Source organism: Pieris napi, chromosome 1, assembly GCF_905475465.1.
Source record: "Pieris napi chromosome 1, ilPieNapi1.2, whole genome shotgun sequence".
Classification (NCBI taxonomy): Eukaryota; Metazoa; Arthropoda; class Insecta; order Lepidoptera; family Pieridae; genus Pieris; species Pieris napi.
In genome coordinates, this window is record NC_062234.1 from 10,976,624 (window position 1) to 10,997,804 (window position 21,181).

Below are 21,181 nucleotides of genomic sequence, written 5' to 3' on the forward strand. Positions count from 1 at the left end.
CAAGCCTACAAAGGCTACACCAAACATTATATTAAAAAAATAATCGATCAATGTTTATGAAATACTTCAATACTTATTAAAATGAATGAAGGCGAGCGAAAAACAACATATTTGAATTTCAAAGAGGGTCACAAAGGTGTAAATTAACGTATAATAGTTAACAGGAATTTCAGTACCTACATATAAGATTTTAATTGTAAATAAGAGTTCCAAATACTTGTTACCTAAGCTACCTCAGTATGAAGTAATCAAATGTATTCTAGATCAGGCTAACACTATTATTGTACATTGGAAAATACACCTTATGAAAATAAAATAAAGGCGATAATTGTTAGTATAGTGTCGGTAGACTCCTAGAATAAATTAAAATTGATTGAAAGACGGCGTATGAGTTATGACAGGATATGGAGGTCCAGGGTTAAATTCTCAGCAATAATTGTACCTAAAACAGATCAATTAAACAAACAAGAGAAGTACGGGCTTAAACAGCAACGCATTGAATTGTTAATAAAGGATATATTGTAATTAAAATATTAAAGACGCAACGAAAGTACCTAAATGGTTAATATGGAGAACATGTATGGTAATTTCAACAACTTCTCTTACCGGGGGTGTAACTCAGTGGTAGAGTGTCTGCTTCGCATGCTGAAAGTCCTGGGTTCAAATCCCAGCACCTCCATGGGATTCGTTTTTATTATTTTAATTACTTAAATAATCATAAGCATTTTATTTTTATTATTATATAACAAGCAATATTTCTTTTATCCCTACTAAGTTTGTATGGGTTCCAACATTCAAAATTCACTAGAAACTGTTTTATTTCTATAGAATTTAAAAATAATTTGTTTACCGTTTAAATATTAACGTTTAATTAATTTTAATCTTACCTTTACGTTTTTTAATATAGAGCTTTTAATTTTTTATTATATTTTAAAATCTATTTGTCTAGTAAGTTATTCTATTATTGTGATAATTTTGGACTAAACTTGTCCGGAGTTAGTAGTTTCGAAGGCACGTCAGACAAAAACCTTTTCAGATTACTCCAGAATATTCCAAAAGCGAATAGAGAATAGTCGGAAATAGTAGTTGTCAAGTCAATGAACCACACACTTTTACTTCATTGCGGCATTGTTATGATAACTGGTGCCATATATTGCCAACTTACAAAAACAGTTGATTTGTTAAAGCGACATCTAACTATTACTTTGTGTACTACCAAGAATTGTAACTTCATTTAAAGTTGCGCTTATTGTGGTGAACAGTTAAAATTTTATTTATCATCCTAAGCCTAAACACATGTTGATAAATTATTTTTTAAGTCTTAAACCATTTAGCTATTTATGTTTATGTATAAGCTTTAATACTTGCAGCGACCAAAAGGTAAATAACACACAAACATGTATTGTTAATATTTAATGAAAATTCAACTAAACGTATAAATCTTATTTATACTTACAATAAACAGTAAGTGAGTAAATATTTACATTTGGCTTGAAGACCAATATTCATACACAATGTCTCCACAAAATTACGCTAACAAAATATGGGGTGCCGTTAAGACCCCCTGACGCGAGCGATGTTGGGATATTCAAAAGCAAATTAATTTCAGATTACAAATGGTAGGTACTCTTAGCACAAACTTTTCGATAGTTTTGGTAAGTGACAGTTGATCATATCTGAAACTTGATACAAATTGATTACCAAACAGTTGATAATATAGTTTATATTAAAATTCGAACGATGTATGTTCGCGCTTCTTTGGTAGTTCCAAAAACGCCCGCCAAGCGCTGCTCAAGTTTTTCACACATTTATTGTTAACATTGTATTAGACTTATGAAATGTATTGTTCGTGCTAAGGGTGCAGGTACCTAAAGAAACTTCGCTGACTCATTCTTTTTACATTTTAATGTTCACCCATGACAAGTATTAAAAAATTTAATTAAAGGTAGCAGCGCGCGTGATCTTGAAATGTGTGAACAATAAATTTAAATATTGCAAATCTCCGCTGACCGTAAAAGCTCTTTGGTACCTATTAAAAACTCAAAAGAGTTATTAGTATGTTGCTTTAAGTTGCAAAGGCTTGTATATGTTTTAAATATGCAAAAATATGACCCAAACATCTTGCTATGGTCGCGATATAACGATTATCCTTGTATATATTATTATCATATTGTATAGATAACGCAGTCTTACACCGGTCCGCGTCCGCCGCTAGTCAGAGCTACGTCTAGGATACAGTTCACTATAATCTATCAACGTCTATCATAGTGGCCTTGAAAATACCAAGAAACGGAAGGAAGACATCACCATTTGCCTAGATACCAAATAGCATTACAAATTAATTTGGTAATTTAAGGCGCGTAATCTAGAACGTCAATCAAAATTTAGATCCAACAGCTGTCAAACCATATTTATTTCTACATCATCATCATCGATGAGATGGACCCAAATCTCACAACAAATGCCTATTCTTTACTGGCAATAAATCACCGCATAGACTAGTAATGGTGTAAAATAAGCTATTTTTAATGAATGCTGTTGTTTTATTAATTTAAAGTATGTTCTTGCAAAAACCCCGTTTCTTGGATTTCAGGCTCACAGTTCTACAATCTACCAATAAAATGATGCTACAAGTAGAATAAAGATGGCTCCGCCTATATACGAAACGATAACAATCCTAGAAACTACACGCTTTTATCGGCAAATAAACCTTTATAGGTAAAAACCCATTAAATACAATGAATCACATCAATGCACACGTTATTATATAGATAATAGGCATAGGAACTTTACACAGATTAAACATGTCCAATAATTGATAATTTATTTGTCTATGTCGTGGCCAGGGGCTTAAGACAAAATCAACTTTCGACAGGCGTGATCCACCAAACGAATTTGTATAAAATTAGTCACGTGACAAAGCGTAAGCTAATGTCATTCCCATACAAATTCCTGTAGCGTTACTGGGTCATGCTTGTCGATTATGTCTCAAGCCCTTGATCGTAAATTTGATAATTTTATGAATTGCCATATCATAAAATCGTTGTCCACATAAAGTGATAAATTCTACGATCGAGCTACGACATACTATATGTATATGATAAGTAACAAAAAGGAAAAGTAATATTTGCCGATAAGAGCTTACAAGATTAAAAATATGAAGACTAGACTAGAAAGTTGGAGGGATTTGTCAAGGAAAGTATGGAAGAACTACAAAACCACACTTGCACTTAGGGTAATCAAGGTATCTAAATATGGTAACACGTTTAAATAGTGAAATATATGTAGTGATACCTACAATCCGCGGCTACCATCAGTCTGATGACGCCTCTTGCCCGTTTGCCCCCTGTTCTATAAAAAGAGTATCCTTAAAGTAGGATCACCTCTCCACATTTGTTACGGAGAGAAAAATTTATCACATTTTTATAGCAGAGCAAGACCACAAGGACTAACATTCAAAAGCTATCCGCACTTTTGGAAATATTTTTAATTAAATATGTCATTATATTTTAACAGCGAAACATAATCTGTGTCCCCAAATATTATAAATTATTATCTAAGCCGTTATTTTTTATAAAAGTTATTTGGTGATAAATATATCTTGTTATTGCATTTCGAATTAATTTATACTTAGTGACAGAATGTTATTGAAGTCACAATAAATTAATATTCGTATGTCCCACATGTGTGTAAATTGAATGCAACATGCAACTGATAATTTTGTAGCAAATATAAACTAACTTAAAAGTGAATCTCTTATCTCACTCTGTGGATGGCCAAAGACAGAACCAACAACAAAGTCTAACAAAACAACAAATATTTTATTAAAAAATTAATAATAAACAATTAAAAATAATTTAACCCATATAATGGGGAATAATTTCCTAATTTGTACAAACAATTATTTATTAGCGTCCTACTAAGAAGAAAGAACATTAATATCCAACATGTCTAATGAGACGTAATAACACATTTTCTAACTGGTGACCCTAAATGAACAAAGAATACACACTAAATAAAAAACAAACATAAGAAATTAATTAGGAAAAACAAGCTAAAGAGTTATTTTGAAAAAATAATAAATGTCTAACAAATAGTAGAGCTTTTGGACAATAAAAAATGGATTTCCTGCTATGTAGTAATGTTATAACATTACTACATAGCAGGAAATCATATGTGCCCTTTTCAGAAGATTAGTCCAAGCTGTGGGCACGTGAGGTAATGGCAGACGATGTCGCCTTCTGACGTACCCATCAGGCACATTGAAGCTAAGGCACTTTAGCACTGCCGAATTGGTGGACACCAAGGACAGAAGGACTTCTCATGTAAAACTTTTATTATGTACATCGCAAACGCGATTCTCGGCGTACTCTAAGCTCGTTGTAGCCCACAGAACCAATAATAAATAAGGTTTGGGCTATGTAAACATATGCACAAAACTAATATTTTCCATTCACCAAGATTAAATTTCTTTGACTTCTTTTGTTTTGTTTTTGCCATTTTTTATAAGCACGAAGGAGGTGTCTCACGTGTGAATAAAATGTTAAATATTAAATCAAATAAACCTATGAATTTGTCAAATATTCAAGATTTCCAATAAAAAAGACAGAAACGTTTACTTTGATACCTTGAAAATATTCCCGCTAAATGCAAGTGACGCAACTACGTGGATATGTAAACAAAAATTAGACTAATTTGGCAAGGAATAACAATGACTATAGGGAGTCTAGCCGTGTTCTTTGTACCGCCAACAGGGCGGACTGTTGTTGAAGACTCTTACGCAGGCCCTCTAAGGTTTGTAATACCTGCAATATGTCATTGAATTAGCATTAAAATCAAGATACTTTTATTTTAAAATAATATTGTGTAAAAAAATGTTTTCCTAATCTCCTCTTTTTGCTTATATTTTTCAAAATGCTTGAAGCTGCAATCATGACATCTTGAAGCAATTGAATAATAATACAAAACTCATATTCTCTATAAGCAATAAATGCTGTGGAATCACGTAGAGAATATAGAACCTTGGTTGGACCCAAACAGAAATCCTTAATACAAATATTTCACTTCAATATCGCTAACAGCCCGTTCCTCTGTCCCAACAAAAATTCAGACTCACCTCTTCCCTTGCGTACATCTTCCTCTTGGGCGGCTCGGAGTGCGGCCGGTCGGTGGGCGATGGCGGGTGAGTGACGCGGGGCGGGGGGGCTGCAAGGGGTGATCGGCGGGGTGCGGGGGACGAACGGCGAGGGGCTTCCGGGGAGTTGGCCCGGATGAAGTTTGTGATGTGAGTGCGCTCTGGACTACGCCGAGGACACTCCACCTTCAAGACAAAGGGCATGTATAGCTAGGCAAGCGTTTTTATGAAGTGTTGCGAAGGGAAGGAATCAGAGACGCAACTTAGTCCTAAGTATGACCCATATGTCAAATCCAATACTTTTTAGATATACATACTTAGCGCTAAGTCTCACTCTAAATTTGAGGGATTGTCAGAGCATGTAACTTGGCCAGATTTTGCAGACAAATTCTTGTATGTACTTTTAACGGAAATATACAAACATCGCCTCTAGCATTCAGAAACGAGACAGCGCTGAGTCTGACTCCCTTACGTCAAAAATGTATTCGATTTTAACACATGGGAGCCAAAGTTCGCACTAATTCTCGTTTCTGAAGCTCACCCTTAAAACCCTGGCCAGATTATTTGCCGAAATATACACCTCAACTAATGAATAATTTGATATTAGTGGCAAAGTAATATTATGGACAATAGAGAAATATGAGCATGCATGATGCATGTTTACGAGTTAAGAGTAGTTATTCATTATTTTTAATTAAAAATGTGTCGAAATGAATTATGAATGATTAGAAGACAGGTTATTAAGGAGGTACGATAGGTAAACAAGCATTGGTCCCAAATTCTCAACTCAAAAACCATTTTAATTTCTTAAATATACGTCTCCTCAGGAATTTTGAGAGAGTCTTTATCGGGACTAACCTCGGTGGCTCTAAGTTCGACAATTCTCGGATTGTGCGGGGGTTCAATGGGGGCCCGGGACACAGTCACGAGGAGTTTCTCCGCTTCCCGGATGAGTTCCCGGTACTTCCTCTCCGCTTCCCTGTCCGCTTCCAGGAGAGGATCTCTCTCGCGGACGGGCGGAGCGGAGGGTGCGTGACGACGTCGCATACGGGGAGGAGTCGCGCCTGGAATTATTGTTAGCTTTTTACTCCTAAGACGAAACACTTCTTACAAATCTAAGCTTAATAGAAAACATTTAATTTTTATTTGAAAGTTCTTCTGTGCGTGTCCCCTATACAGGTAAGAACGACGAGAGACTATAGAGTTTGGGTAGTGGTCACTTTGATTGTTATTTAAGATATGAATAATACACTTGCGTACAGATAAGTACTTAATTCTGTAAATAAGTAAGTATTTAATTCTATAAATGTAATTTAGAAAAAATTAAACTGACTTAAATTGCTCGTTCAGACACGGCGGGAACCGCGCGATTTCAGAATCGCATGGAAATCGCGCGGGTCTTATTTGTATGAGTTATTAAGTAATCGTTCAGACATACCCGCGCGGTTAACCAAACCGCGCGGTTTCCGCAACCCAACCGCCAGAAAATAGAATCGCGATACTCCCGCGCGGTTCTATTACTATGAAGATCTTACTCAGCGTTCATTAGCATTGCGGGCACCGCGCGATTAACACGTCATAACAAGAGCACCGTGAGTTATTTATTGATGAAGTGGAGAGTTTTTCTTCTGATAACACGCTTGCCCTCATATGTGTTTCAGAGCTTGAAATATCTTACCTGATTAGTTCAATGAGTTCATCAAAAGATTTTATTGACATTCTCAAATAGTCAAAAAAATTTCGCTCAAACATTCTTAAATTGGGATATAGTGTTACTATCCTCTTAAGATCCTCTCTGAATCTGCGTTTTCTTTATTTTCTGTATCAACCACTGACACGTTTGTTACTCTTCGACTTCCATCTTGAAACTGATCGCTAACTAACCGCCACTGTCTGAACAGTCGCCATTTTTGCGGTTCAAACCGCACGATCTGACAATCGCGCGGTTCCCGCTGTGTCTGAACGAGCACAAAATCTGTCAACAGTATTTATTTAGGTATACAGTAGTATACAGTCTCCAGTGACTCTATACCTCAAAAACGACTGAACCAGTTTTGACGAAATGTGCCCGAAGTTGGAATACACCTAATTCAAGAAGAATCATCTATAGCCATGACTTAGTTACCGAGATATTTTTGTATATTTGTACGTACACGATATTAAGCACACCTACTTGAGCGCCTAAATGTATTATCATGTATACTCAAATATTATAAAATTTGAACAAAATTACATGTCAAACCTCCTTTTTAAACTCGGTTAAACTTATTGTTCTATTTTTGTTCTACCCTTACATGTAAATTGAGCAAACCTGCTGATCGCGGCGGCGGCCGCCTGGGCGGTCTCCGACGTCTCGCTCTCCGTCTGCTGGGTGAGGCGGTGCTGTCCGCTTCATCTTCGTCCCCACCATCCAATCCAGTATCACCATCCGAATCCACATCCGCATCTGACAAGATTGCAGTCTCTTGACCACGTGGTTTTAGACCACGGAACTCTTCGTCGCTGGAAGCCCCACGGTAGTACGGCTGGCGGTAAGGCTCTGGGGATAAATGGGGGGAATAGTGGGGAGACATGTGTGGAGATAGGTGTGGGGATATGTGCGGCGATAGATGCGGTGACCTGGAATAATTTTTAATGTGCTTTATTATCGAATAAGTATTCTTATTATATTTAAAACCCTTGTTCTAAATACATGTGAGAAGTCTGTCATCTCGTGACCCTCAACATCAAGATCGAGATACAGAAATGTCAGGCCAACTAAGGGTTTAAATACGTAGTTAGCAGATTCCTTCTAAATAATAATTTTGACCACAGGTTTGGGAAAGATATGAAAAAATTGCTACTTCTATACATCAAGATTGGTTCCCTTGCCCTATTCTAAGTATGTTATTGCAGTTTTAAGAATAGTTTATTACTCTACTCACAGATAAATACAGTACAATTTCAAAAATTATATTTAAATAAGCGATCTCTGCCAGGTAATTCTTTTTTACCTATTTATGTTTGAAACTAACTAAAATATATTTCTAATTTGTGTTGGACTTGTTAGTTATTGTGTATATTATGTATCAGTATAAAGTTTTGATAAAAAACAGTTACCGCTTCATGAATTATTCATAAAAACTAACGCGATGTTGAAAAGAAACACAACACATATTTTAGTTTTTATGTTTAAAATGTACGTACATGAATTCAAATAAAGATATTAATTATAATCTCACTTACACTCCGTGTAAGTCGATTACATGGGGAAATAAACGTATTATTACAATATAATTTTATGTGGAACAAAAAACTATGTCAAGGGAGTGTTGACGTGTAAGAGGCGCAAAACTTGTAATTCTAAGCTTATCTACATCATTAAAATGTGTTACAGCATTTCCTTACCTTGTCTTGAACCTATGTCAGTTTTTATTGTAATTTCTCTTCGGGTGTTTGTGCAATCTAAACCGTACGTAAGGTACTACATATTATAGTTATCTTCATGTACAATACTTCCTGGAGATTTCATACGGTACGAATTAAGAAGTTATCTGATTTCTTGACTACTCTTTAAACCCTACACCAACCATACTTACTATTATTATTGACATTGTTACTTTGTATAGTCGTGAATATTCTTTGTGTATAGGCATAGGTACTATGTGAAATATTTAAATGTTTAGAAATATTCACCGACTACAAATGCCTGTCAACATTATTTACTTACTATAAGTACCTACATTATTCATGTCCTCTCCAGAAATACGTGAAAGCCCATATCGTAAAAACCACTCAACTGATTTATCTGAATGAGTTTTATAAAAATTCGGAAAAAATTCCTAATTTAAATCAAGGATCTTGTAAAACTTTTAAATTCCCAAATAATTTTGGACAAATATTTGAATGTAAGAAATTTTGTGAGTTACGAAAAAACATGCTGAAAACGATGAAAATATACCTTGGTCCATATTTAATATGCGAGTCTAGGGAATAAGGCGCGTGGTGTAGCATCGGTTGTTGGGGTATCTGCAACGACTGCTGGTGCAAGAGATGTGGCGGCTTCTTTCTTGGAGATGTAGCACCCATCCACGGGTTAGTGCGGATACGGCAGCGGGGGCGAGGTGACGGTGTCGCGCATACTGGGGGAGACACCAGCCCTTCTGGGGGGAAATAACGCCCCGTTGTGCTGGAGCGGCGCTGGAATTACGAAAATGAATTTTATAAATATTAAAACTGTATAGATACCAATGGTTTTTTCTTCTCTTTTAGTATGATGACGAAAAAATATTGCAAGGATATCGGCATGTCCTCTAACTTAAGGAAACTTAAAGAGGTACTGCTAGATCCGAGACTTTAAAACTTGTCTGGAATGACATTTTAATGAATTGATATTTTCTGTTCTGTAGTAATTTATTAAACTTTAGCAAACTAAATATTTCTCGCATTTAAATACGAGTATGTCTTCAAAAGCACAGATTATATTTATTTCGTAATCCTACAGCTACAAAAACAATTATGATTAAGATATACCCAAAGATTAAATATATAATATATACAAAAAGATTAAATCTAAATGTTAAAATCGAAAGGAAAAAAATCAATAAAAACTATTAAATACATTTAACTAAGTAATACCTAATTCGTCTGTGTTGTGTGATGGTATGCATTTGAGGGTGTGTAGGTGAGGTGTGCTCATGATGCAGGTTATTTAACGCTATGGATATTCATAATACTCCTTTTACGCATATTTAATACTTAGAAGTAGTTCCATACACTACCTTCTAGTATTTGCATTGAACATAGTTACCTAATCTTTCAATAAGGAAGTACTTAGCTTGTTTTTACCGATAGCTTTTTGCATATTATATTTTTTACTTATCATAGCCGTCGCCACATCAACGAATATAATCAAATGAAGGCTTCGCATTCACCAACACTAGATAATTTAAAAAAAATATTTAGCTTTAGGTGCCTATGTGTAAAATCATCTTGGTACTTAGTACATCATAAGAGTTTACACTTTACTTTTAAGTTGAAACTTGAAAGCCTGAATAAGTTCATAATTTAACAAATAACAAGCTTGTAAAATGTTAGCTAGCCCCCTGTGAAGTAAGAGAGCCATTCAAAAATTGCGCTCGGACTCCCAAAAGGCAGCCGGGCGCGGGGATGGTTATAAACCTTTTGGTGTCAGCATCAGTGCTCTCACTTTACGATCACTGCGCACTATGCTCCCCAAGACAAAGAAGGGCGATTGAAAGTTTGTGAGGTATATAAGTAAACTTGTCTTTGAACAACACTAGCGCGTTTTAATCTACGCTCACCGCCATCTATTGGCCCTTTTCCGAAATTATCATTGTGACTATAGGATTTCTTTGTAACATTACAGTATTATAATTTTTACACATCGGCTGGTAAATTCATTGACATTTCTTCCCTTCCATTCCCTGTAGGTATAAAGGATATCCGATTCTTACCCGGAAATACTTTTCATTACTATAATTCTAAACAAAAACACAATTTGAGGGTGAAAATAGCTTTTTTTTTAAATTTTCATCAACTGATTGGAGTCCTTACTAGGACACTTGTTTTTTATCATTGTAATATTTATATTTGTCAATAAATAATCTGTAATCATTACATTCTACAACATTCAATAGTTGAAACAATATCTGAACAAAACACATTCATTTTCCTCTTTCAGTCAAAACAAACGAATACAAATTGAGTTACTCCTAGCGATAATAGACAATCTGCTTTATATAGGCGAGATAACAGCATCCCTTGACAGTTTGATCCGGTCTACTTAATTAATAATGAATGACATAAAATTAATGAATAATGTAAGAATATTTTGGCCTCTTTACAAAAGGAATACTTAACTTTATGTTAAATACAAACAATAGTATTTAAAATTATGATTTGAAAATTACGCTTAAGATTTTGCGTCTGTATGTGTACTTTTAAAAGATTGTCAAATTTTTATTATAAGCTTTACTTTTTTTTTTAAATAATTTTATGGCCTGGTAGCGAGACCTTTAAGCCAATATGCTTTACTACTTCTGGGTTAAAGAAGATATAACCTGCCTTCTGTACCGATGCTGTTCAGGTCTTAAACGCTGATTTTCTCACAATGTTTTCCTTCAACGTAGAAAAGTTTAAAACGTCTACGACTGAGACATAGGATCAAAGAATTATAAACAAATTGCTAGCGTACTGTGAACATATATGTGCTAAATTAGATAATCTTTAAAACACTAGTAACTAAACATTAAATTAAGCAAAAAACTTTAGTATTTGATGCTAGACTAAAACTGTTTATTACATTTAGTTAGATTAGTAATATTATAGTAGAATTTGAAAAAAGAATTATGAAAAATTATCCCTTTATTTATACAAAAAGTGAATTTCTTAAATTAAGGAACTACGGACTAGCTTCAAACATAAATAGGAACAAGAGTCTTTGAGACCAAAGATAGGAGTGTATCTTAGGGGCAAGCAAGTGTTTCATGATTGGTGATAAGACACAACCTCCATATTGTCTCGTAAAAGAGCAATGGTTCGTTCGTTGAAAAGTATATTAGTATGCACTTTATATTGTTTACATTTTCATGTGTTGGTACCAATTATTAATATAATTTAGCCTCTGTTTATTTTCTAAAAAAAATCTTATCTATGAAGCAATTTAAGAGAATTGCTCTAATACCACCCATTTTTTATTTATATATCTCTATGTAAATAAAAAGATTGGTAAAATATGTTGCTAAGCGCAAATTTGAAGACGGCTGGACCAATTCGAGTAATTTTAAATGTATTCCTTGGATTCTGAGGAAGGTTAATATACAGAAAAATTGCACAGAAAAACAAATTATTAATTTTTTTTTGGATTATTTTAGATTAAGGTTGGTTATTCTATATTTTTGATAAGATTTGGTTATGCACATCGTGCGCTTTAATCATCATATTTTTTTTTTTTAGATTTTTTCCTTATTAGGGTTACCTGAAAGAGATTGACGGAGACTTGAGATTGTCCTCACATATAATTATTTAACTAATGTAAACAAAATATTGTAAACCTATTTTAAAAGAGTAAGTGTGGAGTTTCTTGCCCATTCTTCTCCACACGAAACTACCTTTTGGAAGGGGCAACTAGAATCTTCTTTGTATTTTGTTTGACGTTCAAAAGTGCCATTTTAGGTGGTCTAATTGAAATAAATGATTTGACTTTGACTTTGATCGTTTGTTAGCGATAAGGCCGCTCGTTGCATACCTTGTAATAGATAAAAAAACAAAGCCTTTTTTGTAAAATCATATTAAGGCGAAACGAAGTACGCGGGAGCTAGTATAGAATAAATATATTTGTAAGTTATTTTCACTTTTAGTAACAATTATTTTCGGGCTGTAACTGTATTATCCTGTATAGTACCCTTATCGAACGTTTTACATGCAGGAAAGCAAGCTAATGGAATTTACTCCGACGTGACTGATGAACGTAAAATGGACAAACCCTACAATATCCATCACACGATAATCCACCCTATTTGCATCGGGTAAAAGCTTTAAATTGCTCGAATTCGCAACATTAAACAGGGATTAGTTAACCCCCGCTGTTTTAACTTTAACAGCTGGAATTCAATTTTCCTAATTAGTTATGTAGGTACGAAACCGTACATAAATTATCAAGCTTGTATCGCATTATCGTGTGAGTTTTAAACTTTTAATTGACTTTTATTTTGTCAGCTAATTTCACAAATATACAGAGTATAGAAAATTTAATTGAGCAGTGTTGGCCTAGTGGCTTCAGAGGGTAGTGCCACTGATTTTGATAAAAAATTAAATACGTTTTAAAGAAAACTTGCGTCACGCTCGAACTAATAATAAAATTGCTTAAACGGTCATTTCATAAAACTAAGTTCTTAACAGCACCCTCGTGTCGTCAAAATGGCAGTCAAAGGTGTTAGATAAAACTTCAATAGGTACTATTACACTCTCTAACGCCTTTAATCCCTTACGGCGGCGCACCTCACTCGGGACCGCATCACTTATTTCTATTTATGTCGCAGCCAACCCCTGTCATCTACCTGTCCTCGGATGAAAATAAAAGGGATGGGAACAGCGCATGCAAATGTCACCTCACTTGCTTTTGTTTACGCTCATCTTAGCCGCTTCACGTTACATATCGCGGCCCGACTCGTAAGCGACTGCGATATTAAACCTTTACAATAGTAATAGCGCATAACGTAATGTAGACAAAACTGTTTTCATAAAGCATTCTAGTCAAAGCAAGAAGAGGAGGCTTGAAACAACTAAAGTATGTTATTACATTCCAGACCTCCGAACTTACCTTAGCGGGTTCATGGTATAAGTGAGTGGTGGGTGGCGTGGGTGGCGGCGGGGGAGCAACGAGCGGAGCGGCGAGCGAAGTGGGCGGAGCGCCAGGTGACGTGCCGTCTGTGGAGTAGCCGGTGCTGTACGCGCTCTCGGGAGACGACAAGTGAGGAGGGGCAATAGGCCCCGTAGTAGGTGGTGTGGTCTGCCTCGCCTGCTTCTGTTTACGCTTCTTGGCCCGACCCAGCTGCGCTTCCATCCATGACTTGAGCCTAGCGCCCAGCATGCCGCCGCCTGCACCTGCTGTGCCAAATGAATAAGAATTCAGAGCTATACGTGTAAGTAGGATGAAAGCTTGAGCGCTTTGAATGTTTTCCTCTCAAAATTGTGCTTTTCATTATTTTTTGTTTTTCATGTGGGTTTCTAGTTTCGTAAAGCGATACCTATTTTACTTTAGTTTTGTTTTATATTTACAATTCTATAAAGTTTTGTCTAAGTTAATGATTCATATATCAGGTATCTCGAAAAGACAAGACGAGCTATGAATTAAAATTTTCGGTTCAAAGATACTTTATTTCTTAAAGAATTACATTTAGGTTAAATGTAGGTTATTTGTGTATATCGCGTTAATTAATTATTAGAAAATAAGCTTTATAAAAATATTTGCGGCTCTGCAAATATTAAAATATAAACTATGTAGCTTTGTGTAAAATGTATTCGCTAAAGTAAAGAAACAAAAATTAGAATACATATTTACATTATTATTTACTAAAGTACAGGTAGATATATAACAATTTCTTAGACGCTTAACTTATATATATAGCTAAAAGATTTAATACTAATAAATAAATATAAAAAAGGAACAATATAGTCGCGACGACATTCACAGAAACAATATATTCGTAGAGATCTGCGAATAAAGGATTTAAAGAAACCCCCGGGTTAACCGTAAGACAAAGGCGGCACAATTGTTTTGCCAACACGTTCCACAATCCAAAGCCCGCAGAGGAACGAGCGATATAAAATGTTTTATGTCACTTCGGCCCGCAGATGAATTGTCTAGTTGGAGGCACTTAACATCCTCCCATAAAGTTTAGTTTTATCGACTTCTACGTTCGTTCGCTTTCATCAATGTAGTGTGATTTCAGCGAGTGTTAATATCAACGCTAGAGATCTCTTGGGTATGGATACCCTTGTTCTCTCTAATCCTAAAGTATTTATGAATTTACTTCTTATAATACTAATGTAATAGAAAACTTATTAATATAAAAATTAAACTAATAACATAATACAAGAAAATATAAAACCTTAACCTTTTTATAACTATTATAATTAGTACTATGCTCTTCTTGTGAATGCCAGTGTGCAACTAATACATATATCCGTTTCACATGCAATAATATTCAGGGTGCGCAAGACGCGTAAATTTTGTGCAACATATCGTGGAGTTCATAAAAAATAAGAATTATGCGTCTAATACATTTAAACTTTTGATTATACCACGAAGTGTTAGGTTATTGGAAATAATATCCTAAGACCATTTTACTATACGTGCGTAACTCTTGAACCATTTTTAAGTATGTAATTTGAGTCACATCGTTTTGGGCCATATACATATTAAGCGTTTTTGCATTTTTTTGTTTCCAGTTCAGCAATATTCGAGCATACAACAAAAGGGGGTCACTCAAAAATAGGGTGACTAAAGCCTAAAGCGTTTCAGGTCATTAATATAGCATTCTCGTAGGGACTTTTAGTTAACTAGTCAAAACCTGACCTAAAAAATTACGCGAGACATGCTTTGAGTAAACTTGTGAATAATTAGAAATCTTACTGAGTATGAAGCGCGCATAGAAATATGATTAAAACTGTTAGTGTAATTGTAGTTTCTAAAGGGCTCTTCTTACGGCTTACGACTGCCGAGAAGTTACGTTTTCGATGCTCTTTGACCTAAGAGTGAAATTTTATTCATTTCCAACCGGAAATCAAACTGTTCCTAAAGGGCTACATCACCGTGTTGTTTTACTAAAGTATAAGGTCTCCACTAAAGCTAAAGGCCGATTTACATTATCTTAGTGTTTAGGAGAGTGCTTTAGTACAACTTGAAAGGCAAGTTCTTTAGCGTAGCGTTTACTAAAGCAAGTAGCGTTTACATGTTTCAACTAAAGTACTATCCTAAAGCACTCTCCTAAACACTAAAATAATGTAAATCGGCCTTAAAGCTCTTTTATATGAACGTACAAGCCTCAATAATATTTTGTTATTATTTATTTGTATGCGTGCAAATGCGTGTGTATTCACAACATTCCATTTATTACATTACAGTTCGCTAAGTACGGCCGTTATATCTTAGTCACAAGCGTTATATATAAAGATTTTACCTGAAATAAATATACGTTTATTACTTTGCTTTTTAGCGCTTAATAAGGTTATATGAGTTGGAAGTGATTCCATATCTTATATACAATGGAAAAAGGGTATTGTTCTATTAAGTCTAATGAAATATATCCTCTCCTTACGCGAGTTATATTTTAATGACATTTTTATAAAATGTATTTATTTCATATGTAATATTCCTACGACTAGTTAGGTTTATTAATCAAATTAAAATATTGTTATTACAGCTAGTTACACCACAATAGCCAAAAATACAAATTTTAATGCGATCACAATTATTATGAAAAATAATCTTACTCGAATGTATAGATACTATTTCGTTATTGTTAATACAATACATTTTTAAAAAACAATTCGCCGAAATACACAACAATAAAAAGTGATTAATGATTATTTTTTAAATATGTATAATCGTTTATAACACAATGTATAAAACATTTCCCTAATTCATCAGTGTATAGGTCGTTAGCTATACTTAGCATTGTCCGCCCTCACGGTTTCGTATTTCTGAAGGCGGACGTAAAAGCTCGCTTTGAGACCCTTCGTTTTTGTCAAAGAAATGTCGAAGAAGATTGAGGATTGACGCAGCGCGTAATGACGCTAATTTACGTTCATTGGATAAAATTAAAGATGTTTTTAAAATGAAAACCAGACCTCGTTTAATACTTATTTAGACTATTTAATGTCGATAATTTATGGAACAGCACTTTATAGAATAAAAGCTTCAATCCTTAATTTTACTAATAAGTTTAACATTCCCCATTCATAAAAAGCTAATTGCGCTGCTTTACCTAATGTACTCTTTCATTTCGAATTGTTTTTATATTGTGATAAAAAAAACAGAATGAAGAATTCTGAGAACTAGAAACAATTGACAGTCTGGCTTTGTAACACGAGAAATACTAGAAGTCCCATTATAGGTTTTTGATACACATATTGTTTATACTGTACACCCTTTACTATATTGAGTGGCTGAGTAAAGACGAATAAAGCTTTGAGAAGGGAAACTTTCGAGTTTCAATATTAGCAATCCATTACCCAACCGCGGACATATACCAATACTGTGGGAAAAGCCTATTTTATTATACCCACCCCATTGCTTTTTCTACGCCCGAAACTGATTATGTTAATATGGAATATTTGTCAATTTCTATACTGTGTTTTTGGTTAACTGTAAAATTATTAAAACTTGTGTGTTCGGATTTCGGCTGTGTATCAATTATTAGCATGTGCGAAATTAACACATGCTCATACGGAGAAAGAAAAAACATAATAAAACCTGCAGGCATATCTTTTTTATACATGTGTGTATGACTGTGTCAAATTTTACTTTGAAGTATGCAAAAGCTTGTGACATGTGATTTTTTTTTATAATCTTAAGTTCACTATAAATGCAAAACTGTGATAATTTAATACGTTTTAATTAAGATGTATTTTCTCTTATATTGCACTATAAAGTGTGATCATATAAGAGGAAGTTTACTATCTTTAAAAACATGTCAATTACATGAGAAAAAATTATATTACATTTTTTGTTATAAATTGTCTCTGCACAAAGATATCATTTAACATTACGATCTAGCCTTGCTTAAGACTAATAAGTAATTTAAAAATAACCTAATTCACTAAAAAGGATATTTAACATAAGAAAGTGTCCAATAGCACTCCTTACGATCACTATTAAGAGGAACACAGTCTGTTCTTGTGTATTATTTTTTTCCACTTACCACGTTTAGCACTTAAGACTAACGTGGACTCACAGACTCACTAATTCGAATGGTTTTTCCTTTTCAATCTTCTCACTAGGTCCATGGTATCAAGAAGTTGATTAGCCTCGACATTAACGTTTAATAAAAACCATAAGAAGTAAAATATCACGCTTCCGTCGTACGCTGTCACCGAATCAAACTCCATGTACCACAAAACTTCGCAGGCGTGTTCGGAATGAGTCCACTGCTTCTATTTCCCGTATCTCAGAAGGCAAAAGACTTGCTCAGATATAAGTTATAATTTTGCGACCATATTCGGTTCTGATTTCAGGTCCATAATATGATAGTCTTCCGTGTGGTGTGGAATTGAAGTTAAATTTAATGCTTCTGTGAATTTGGTTTACGAAAGTATATTGAAATCATGGGTACAACTAAGCAAAATAAGATAAAAGATATCCCGATCATGTAATACATTGTCACGGAGACAACAGGAAAAAATACCTCACAAGTCATGACCCTAGGCTTGACTCGTAACAACTAGAGGAGACAGCGAGACTTAATTAATAAATCACGTATTCATTTATGCAAAAGTTTCCGTGCAATGTAAGGAAAAATCTAAAAGGTAGTTGCCGACATTTTATTACACTTTTTAACACAGCTTCAGTTTTATTAAATTCAAATTTAGAACTGTTTAAAAATATAGTATCTCTTTAACCTGTATAGTATTTTAATTTCGCGTAGATATGCGATACTTGTGTTTAGAATATTTATTAAAATTTAATATATACTTTATATATTTGTGATTCATACCTTTTGAAGGAATAGAGGAAGGAAGTTATTTATAAAACAACCTACTCACGTAAAATCAGCAATACTATTTCCTATTGTTAACGGCCAGACTGTACTCGACTAGAATCTAGATTCGTGAATGGGTGCCAAAAGCGGACCGAGTTATAAAAGCCATTGCCCCCCCCCCCCCCCAACTTAATGTCAAAGCTCCATTTAAATTATGTAAAATACTCCATTTAAAGTATGAAGAAGTACTCAAGGCTCTTAAACCTTGTAGTTTAAAGACTTTGTTCGGTATAATAATTTATAGTAAATTGTAATTACCCTTTACTACTAATAAGCTAATGCTCTACGCCCGTCTACGTACTTGATTTAAAAAGCTTTCCCGTACCGGCTTTTGAAATAAAAGCTCGCAGCCGGCAAATAAAAATGTCTGCAGAAATGTCAGGCTAATTACACAATTTCTACGCGCTATGCTTGTATTAGCAACTTTATTGCAGATAATTTAAATGATTGTTAAATAATTATTTTAACTATAATATATTGCATGAACTTTATGTATCCTTATAAAAAAATAACGTAAGTTTTTTAATATTCGATCTTTTTGTGTACCGTAGTTATAATTAAATAAAGAGGGTGACCTAGCATCCCTTTCCGTACCCGACCTGCTTTTGTTACAGGATTAGACTCAATAGTTATAAGAGAATGCTAATATGCAGTCTTCAGTAACTTTGCAATGCCAACGTCGCAATGTTTATTATCCTATGAATATGTATATGTACGTATCTACTAGGCATGGTAATAAATCGTTCAGCTAGCGAGCTTTTAATCCGTATTCATACAACCCTTCAGGAATCTCTTGGAAACATCGCACAGGGGCAGTGGGCTATCGAACGGATGGCTCATTTGTTGGTGAGTCTCACGTGTAGAAAATAATCGTAAATTTGAATAAATAAATTAGATTTTATTCATTGAATATTTGATTGAGGGGTCGTATGTGAAATTGACGTTATAGTGATGTACTTACAGAGGCGCGTGGTGTAGATTTGGTGAATGAATGCGTGAAGATCGACGCATGCCGGCGACGCGGAGGGCGGCGACTCACGGCGCTCGCCGGCCAAGCACTGACGCACGCACGCGCCCGCCCGCCCTAGCCGGCTACAACGCTACGATGCTACGCGTTTAGCTACAACATCCGCAATCACAATATCATAATTTATTAAATGGCTTCTTTTTTTACATAAATTTTAAAAACAAACTGAGTTTCGACGCGGCTGACAAATGATATTTTCAATATTTTTAATGATTTCTAATTTCTTATAATTATAGGTTTTTATTATATGTACGTATATATTATAATACGCCTATCCACTGAGAACAAGAGCTTTTACAGTGAAGTACTTTCTGTGTAGAAGTTGCGTTTGTAATAAGAAATCAAATAGACGTAAAAATATTTTCACAGTTGATATTTCGAATAAAATTGATGTCCCGTAATAGACCCACTGGGTATCAGTACTCATAATAGGACCATCGAGGCGGTGAACTCATAATTTATTACAGAACGGTGTAACAGCGCCCCGGAGGTTGTATCTCGATTCTCGTGGCGACGATTTCACTAATGTTCGGGGGTAGATTTGACAATAAAAGCAAACGTTTATCCACTGCTGACTTTCTGTATTTACTAAAATAATTTTTGCTGAACTATTATGTTTCAAATAGCATTGGATATGGTGATTAATTTATACATGTTGTTAAAGCTCCATTCGACTAGAATCAATAGTTAGGTACATATCTGAAAATAATCTAAAATAACTAATATTTAAATAGTCTAAATAATGTGTATCTATAATTGTCTTTATATCGGTAACACCTAGTACCAATTAAATGTTTAAAATGGCTGCCAAACCTTTAACCTTTTCAGGTATTGCAATTGAAGCGATAGCAATTAAAAAACTGTTCCTATTCCAACGAATTATACTTCGTAAACGCCCGGAAATTTGTTCATACGTATGCACGGTCGGAGGACGGTAGTTTATCTACGGTATGACTTGACATCGGAATGATCAGTAAATATGACATCATCAGCTTACGTCGAGAGAGTCATTTTGCAAATTACCTACGTGATGTTTTTTAGTTTTCTGATTACAACATTGGTACCTGAATCCAACCAAATAATCCAAGAATTTTACATGGTGTTTAATTAGACGTTACGTACAATATTCAAACTTTAGAAAAAATTACACCGTTTTTATGACAAATTCAAATGATTATATAATTAATGTTTTTACGAATAATTTATTTTTTATGAATACCCTCTTAAGGGTTATTTGGAATGGGAAGAGAATACCACAAACTTGGGAACATGGAATAAAAGAGATAGCAGGACAGAATTGTCTTCGTCGCGAGGAATAGAAGCAAGTGGATGAATTTGGAGGATGCCTTCACACAGTCGGAGGTCGAGTACTAGTGTAAAACATAATGACATGGGCTTGGTGCAGTTTAGTGTAGTCTAGTGTGTACTCGAATAAAGACTATTTTTATTGTTATTTATTTTATTTATATCCTCTTAATTGCAGTGTTTGTCGTAAAAAAATAAAAGGATATTTAAGATTAATAGCGCTAAATTATTATTTAGCAATTATTATAGCATTGCAAAACGTGCCGCAGATAAACTAAGCTATAAAAATTTAATTCGAAATTAAATAAACACAGCTACGGAACTCGCTCATCAGATATAGAGTTCGTGTGAAAAAAAATGGTGATTATCCGTACTAGCGTCTGGAAAGTACTAGTAATTCTTATTTGTTACACCTTATTTCATTGATTTACAAAAATAATATATGTACTT

General features: G+C 34.5%; 1 protein-coding gene and 2 non-coding genes across 4 annotated transcripts; 1 reads left to right on the forward strand and 2 right to left on the reverse strand.

The window, feature by feature from the left end:
- The first annotated feature begins 607 nt into the window (after positions 1–607).
- Positions 608–679, forward strand: Trnaa-cgc. Its single transcript has one exon. It is a non-coding gene; the product is annotated as a tRNA-Ala (tRNA).
- A 719-nt stretch (positions 680–1,398) lies between these two features.
- LOC125053415 (proline-rich extensin-like protein EPR1) lies at positions 1,399–19,449 on the reverse strand. 2 transcript variants are annotated; one of them, XM_047654780.1, is made up of 7 exons: positions 19,361–19,449; positions 13,458–13,744; positions 9,075–9,313; positions 7,446–7,753; positions 5,993–6,198; positions 5,117–5,320; positions 1,399–4,805 (listed from the first exon to the last, which is right to left on the reverse strand). In XM_047654780.1, the coding sequence occupies exons 2-7, from the start codon at positions 13,725–13,727 to the stop codon at positions 4,716–4,718; spliced, it is 1,317 nt and encodes a 438-aa protein (XP_047510736.1). In that variant the 5' UTR covers positions 13,728–13,744; positions 19,361–19,449; the 3' UTR covers positions 1,399–4,715. The 2 variants fall into 2 exon arrangements, with proteins under 2 accessions (XP_047510736.1, XP_047510746.1); XM_047654790.1 differs by having other exon boundaries at positions 13,458–13,741; positions 19,361–19,447.
- On the reverse strand, positions 10,235–10,364 carry LOC125055497. The gene has a single exon (XR_007117914.1). It is a non-coding gene; the product is annotated as a U4atac minor spliceosomal RNA (small nuclear RNA).
- Positions 19,450–21,181: the final 1,732 nt, after the last annotated feature.

Bases quoted from the DNA above. Each gene is read 5' to 3' on its own strand.
- LOC125053415 (XM_047654780.1), bottom strand. From the start codon at position 13,727: ATGCTGGGCGCTAGGCTCAAGTCATGGATGGAAGCGCAGCTGGGTCGG. The intron at 6,199-7,445 runs GTTTGCTCAATT...CAATAATTCCAG, and splicing joins GCCGCCGCCGCGATCAGCAG to GCGCGACTCCTCCCCGTATG. The intron at 4,806-5,116 runs GTGAGTCTGAAT...GACATATTGCAG, and splicing joins AGATGTACGCAAGGGAAGAG to GTATTACAAACCTTAGAGGG.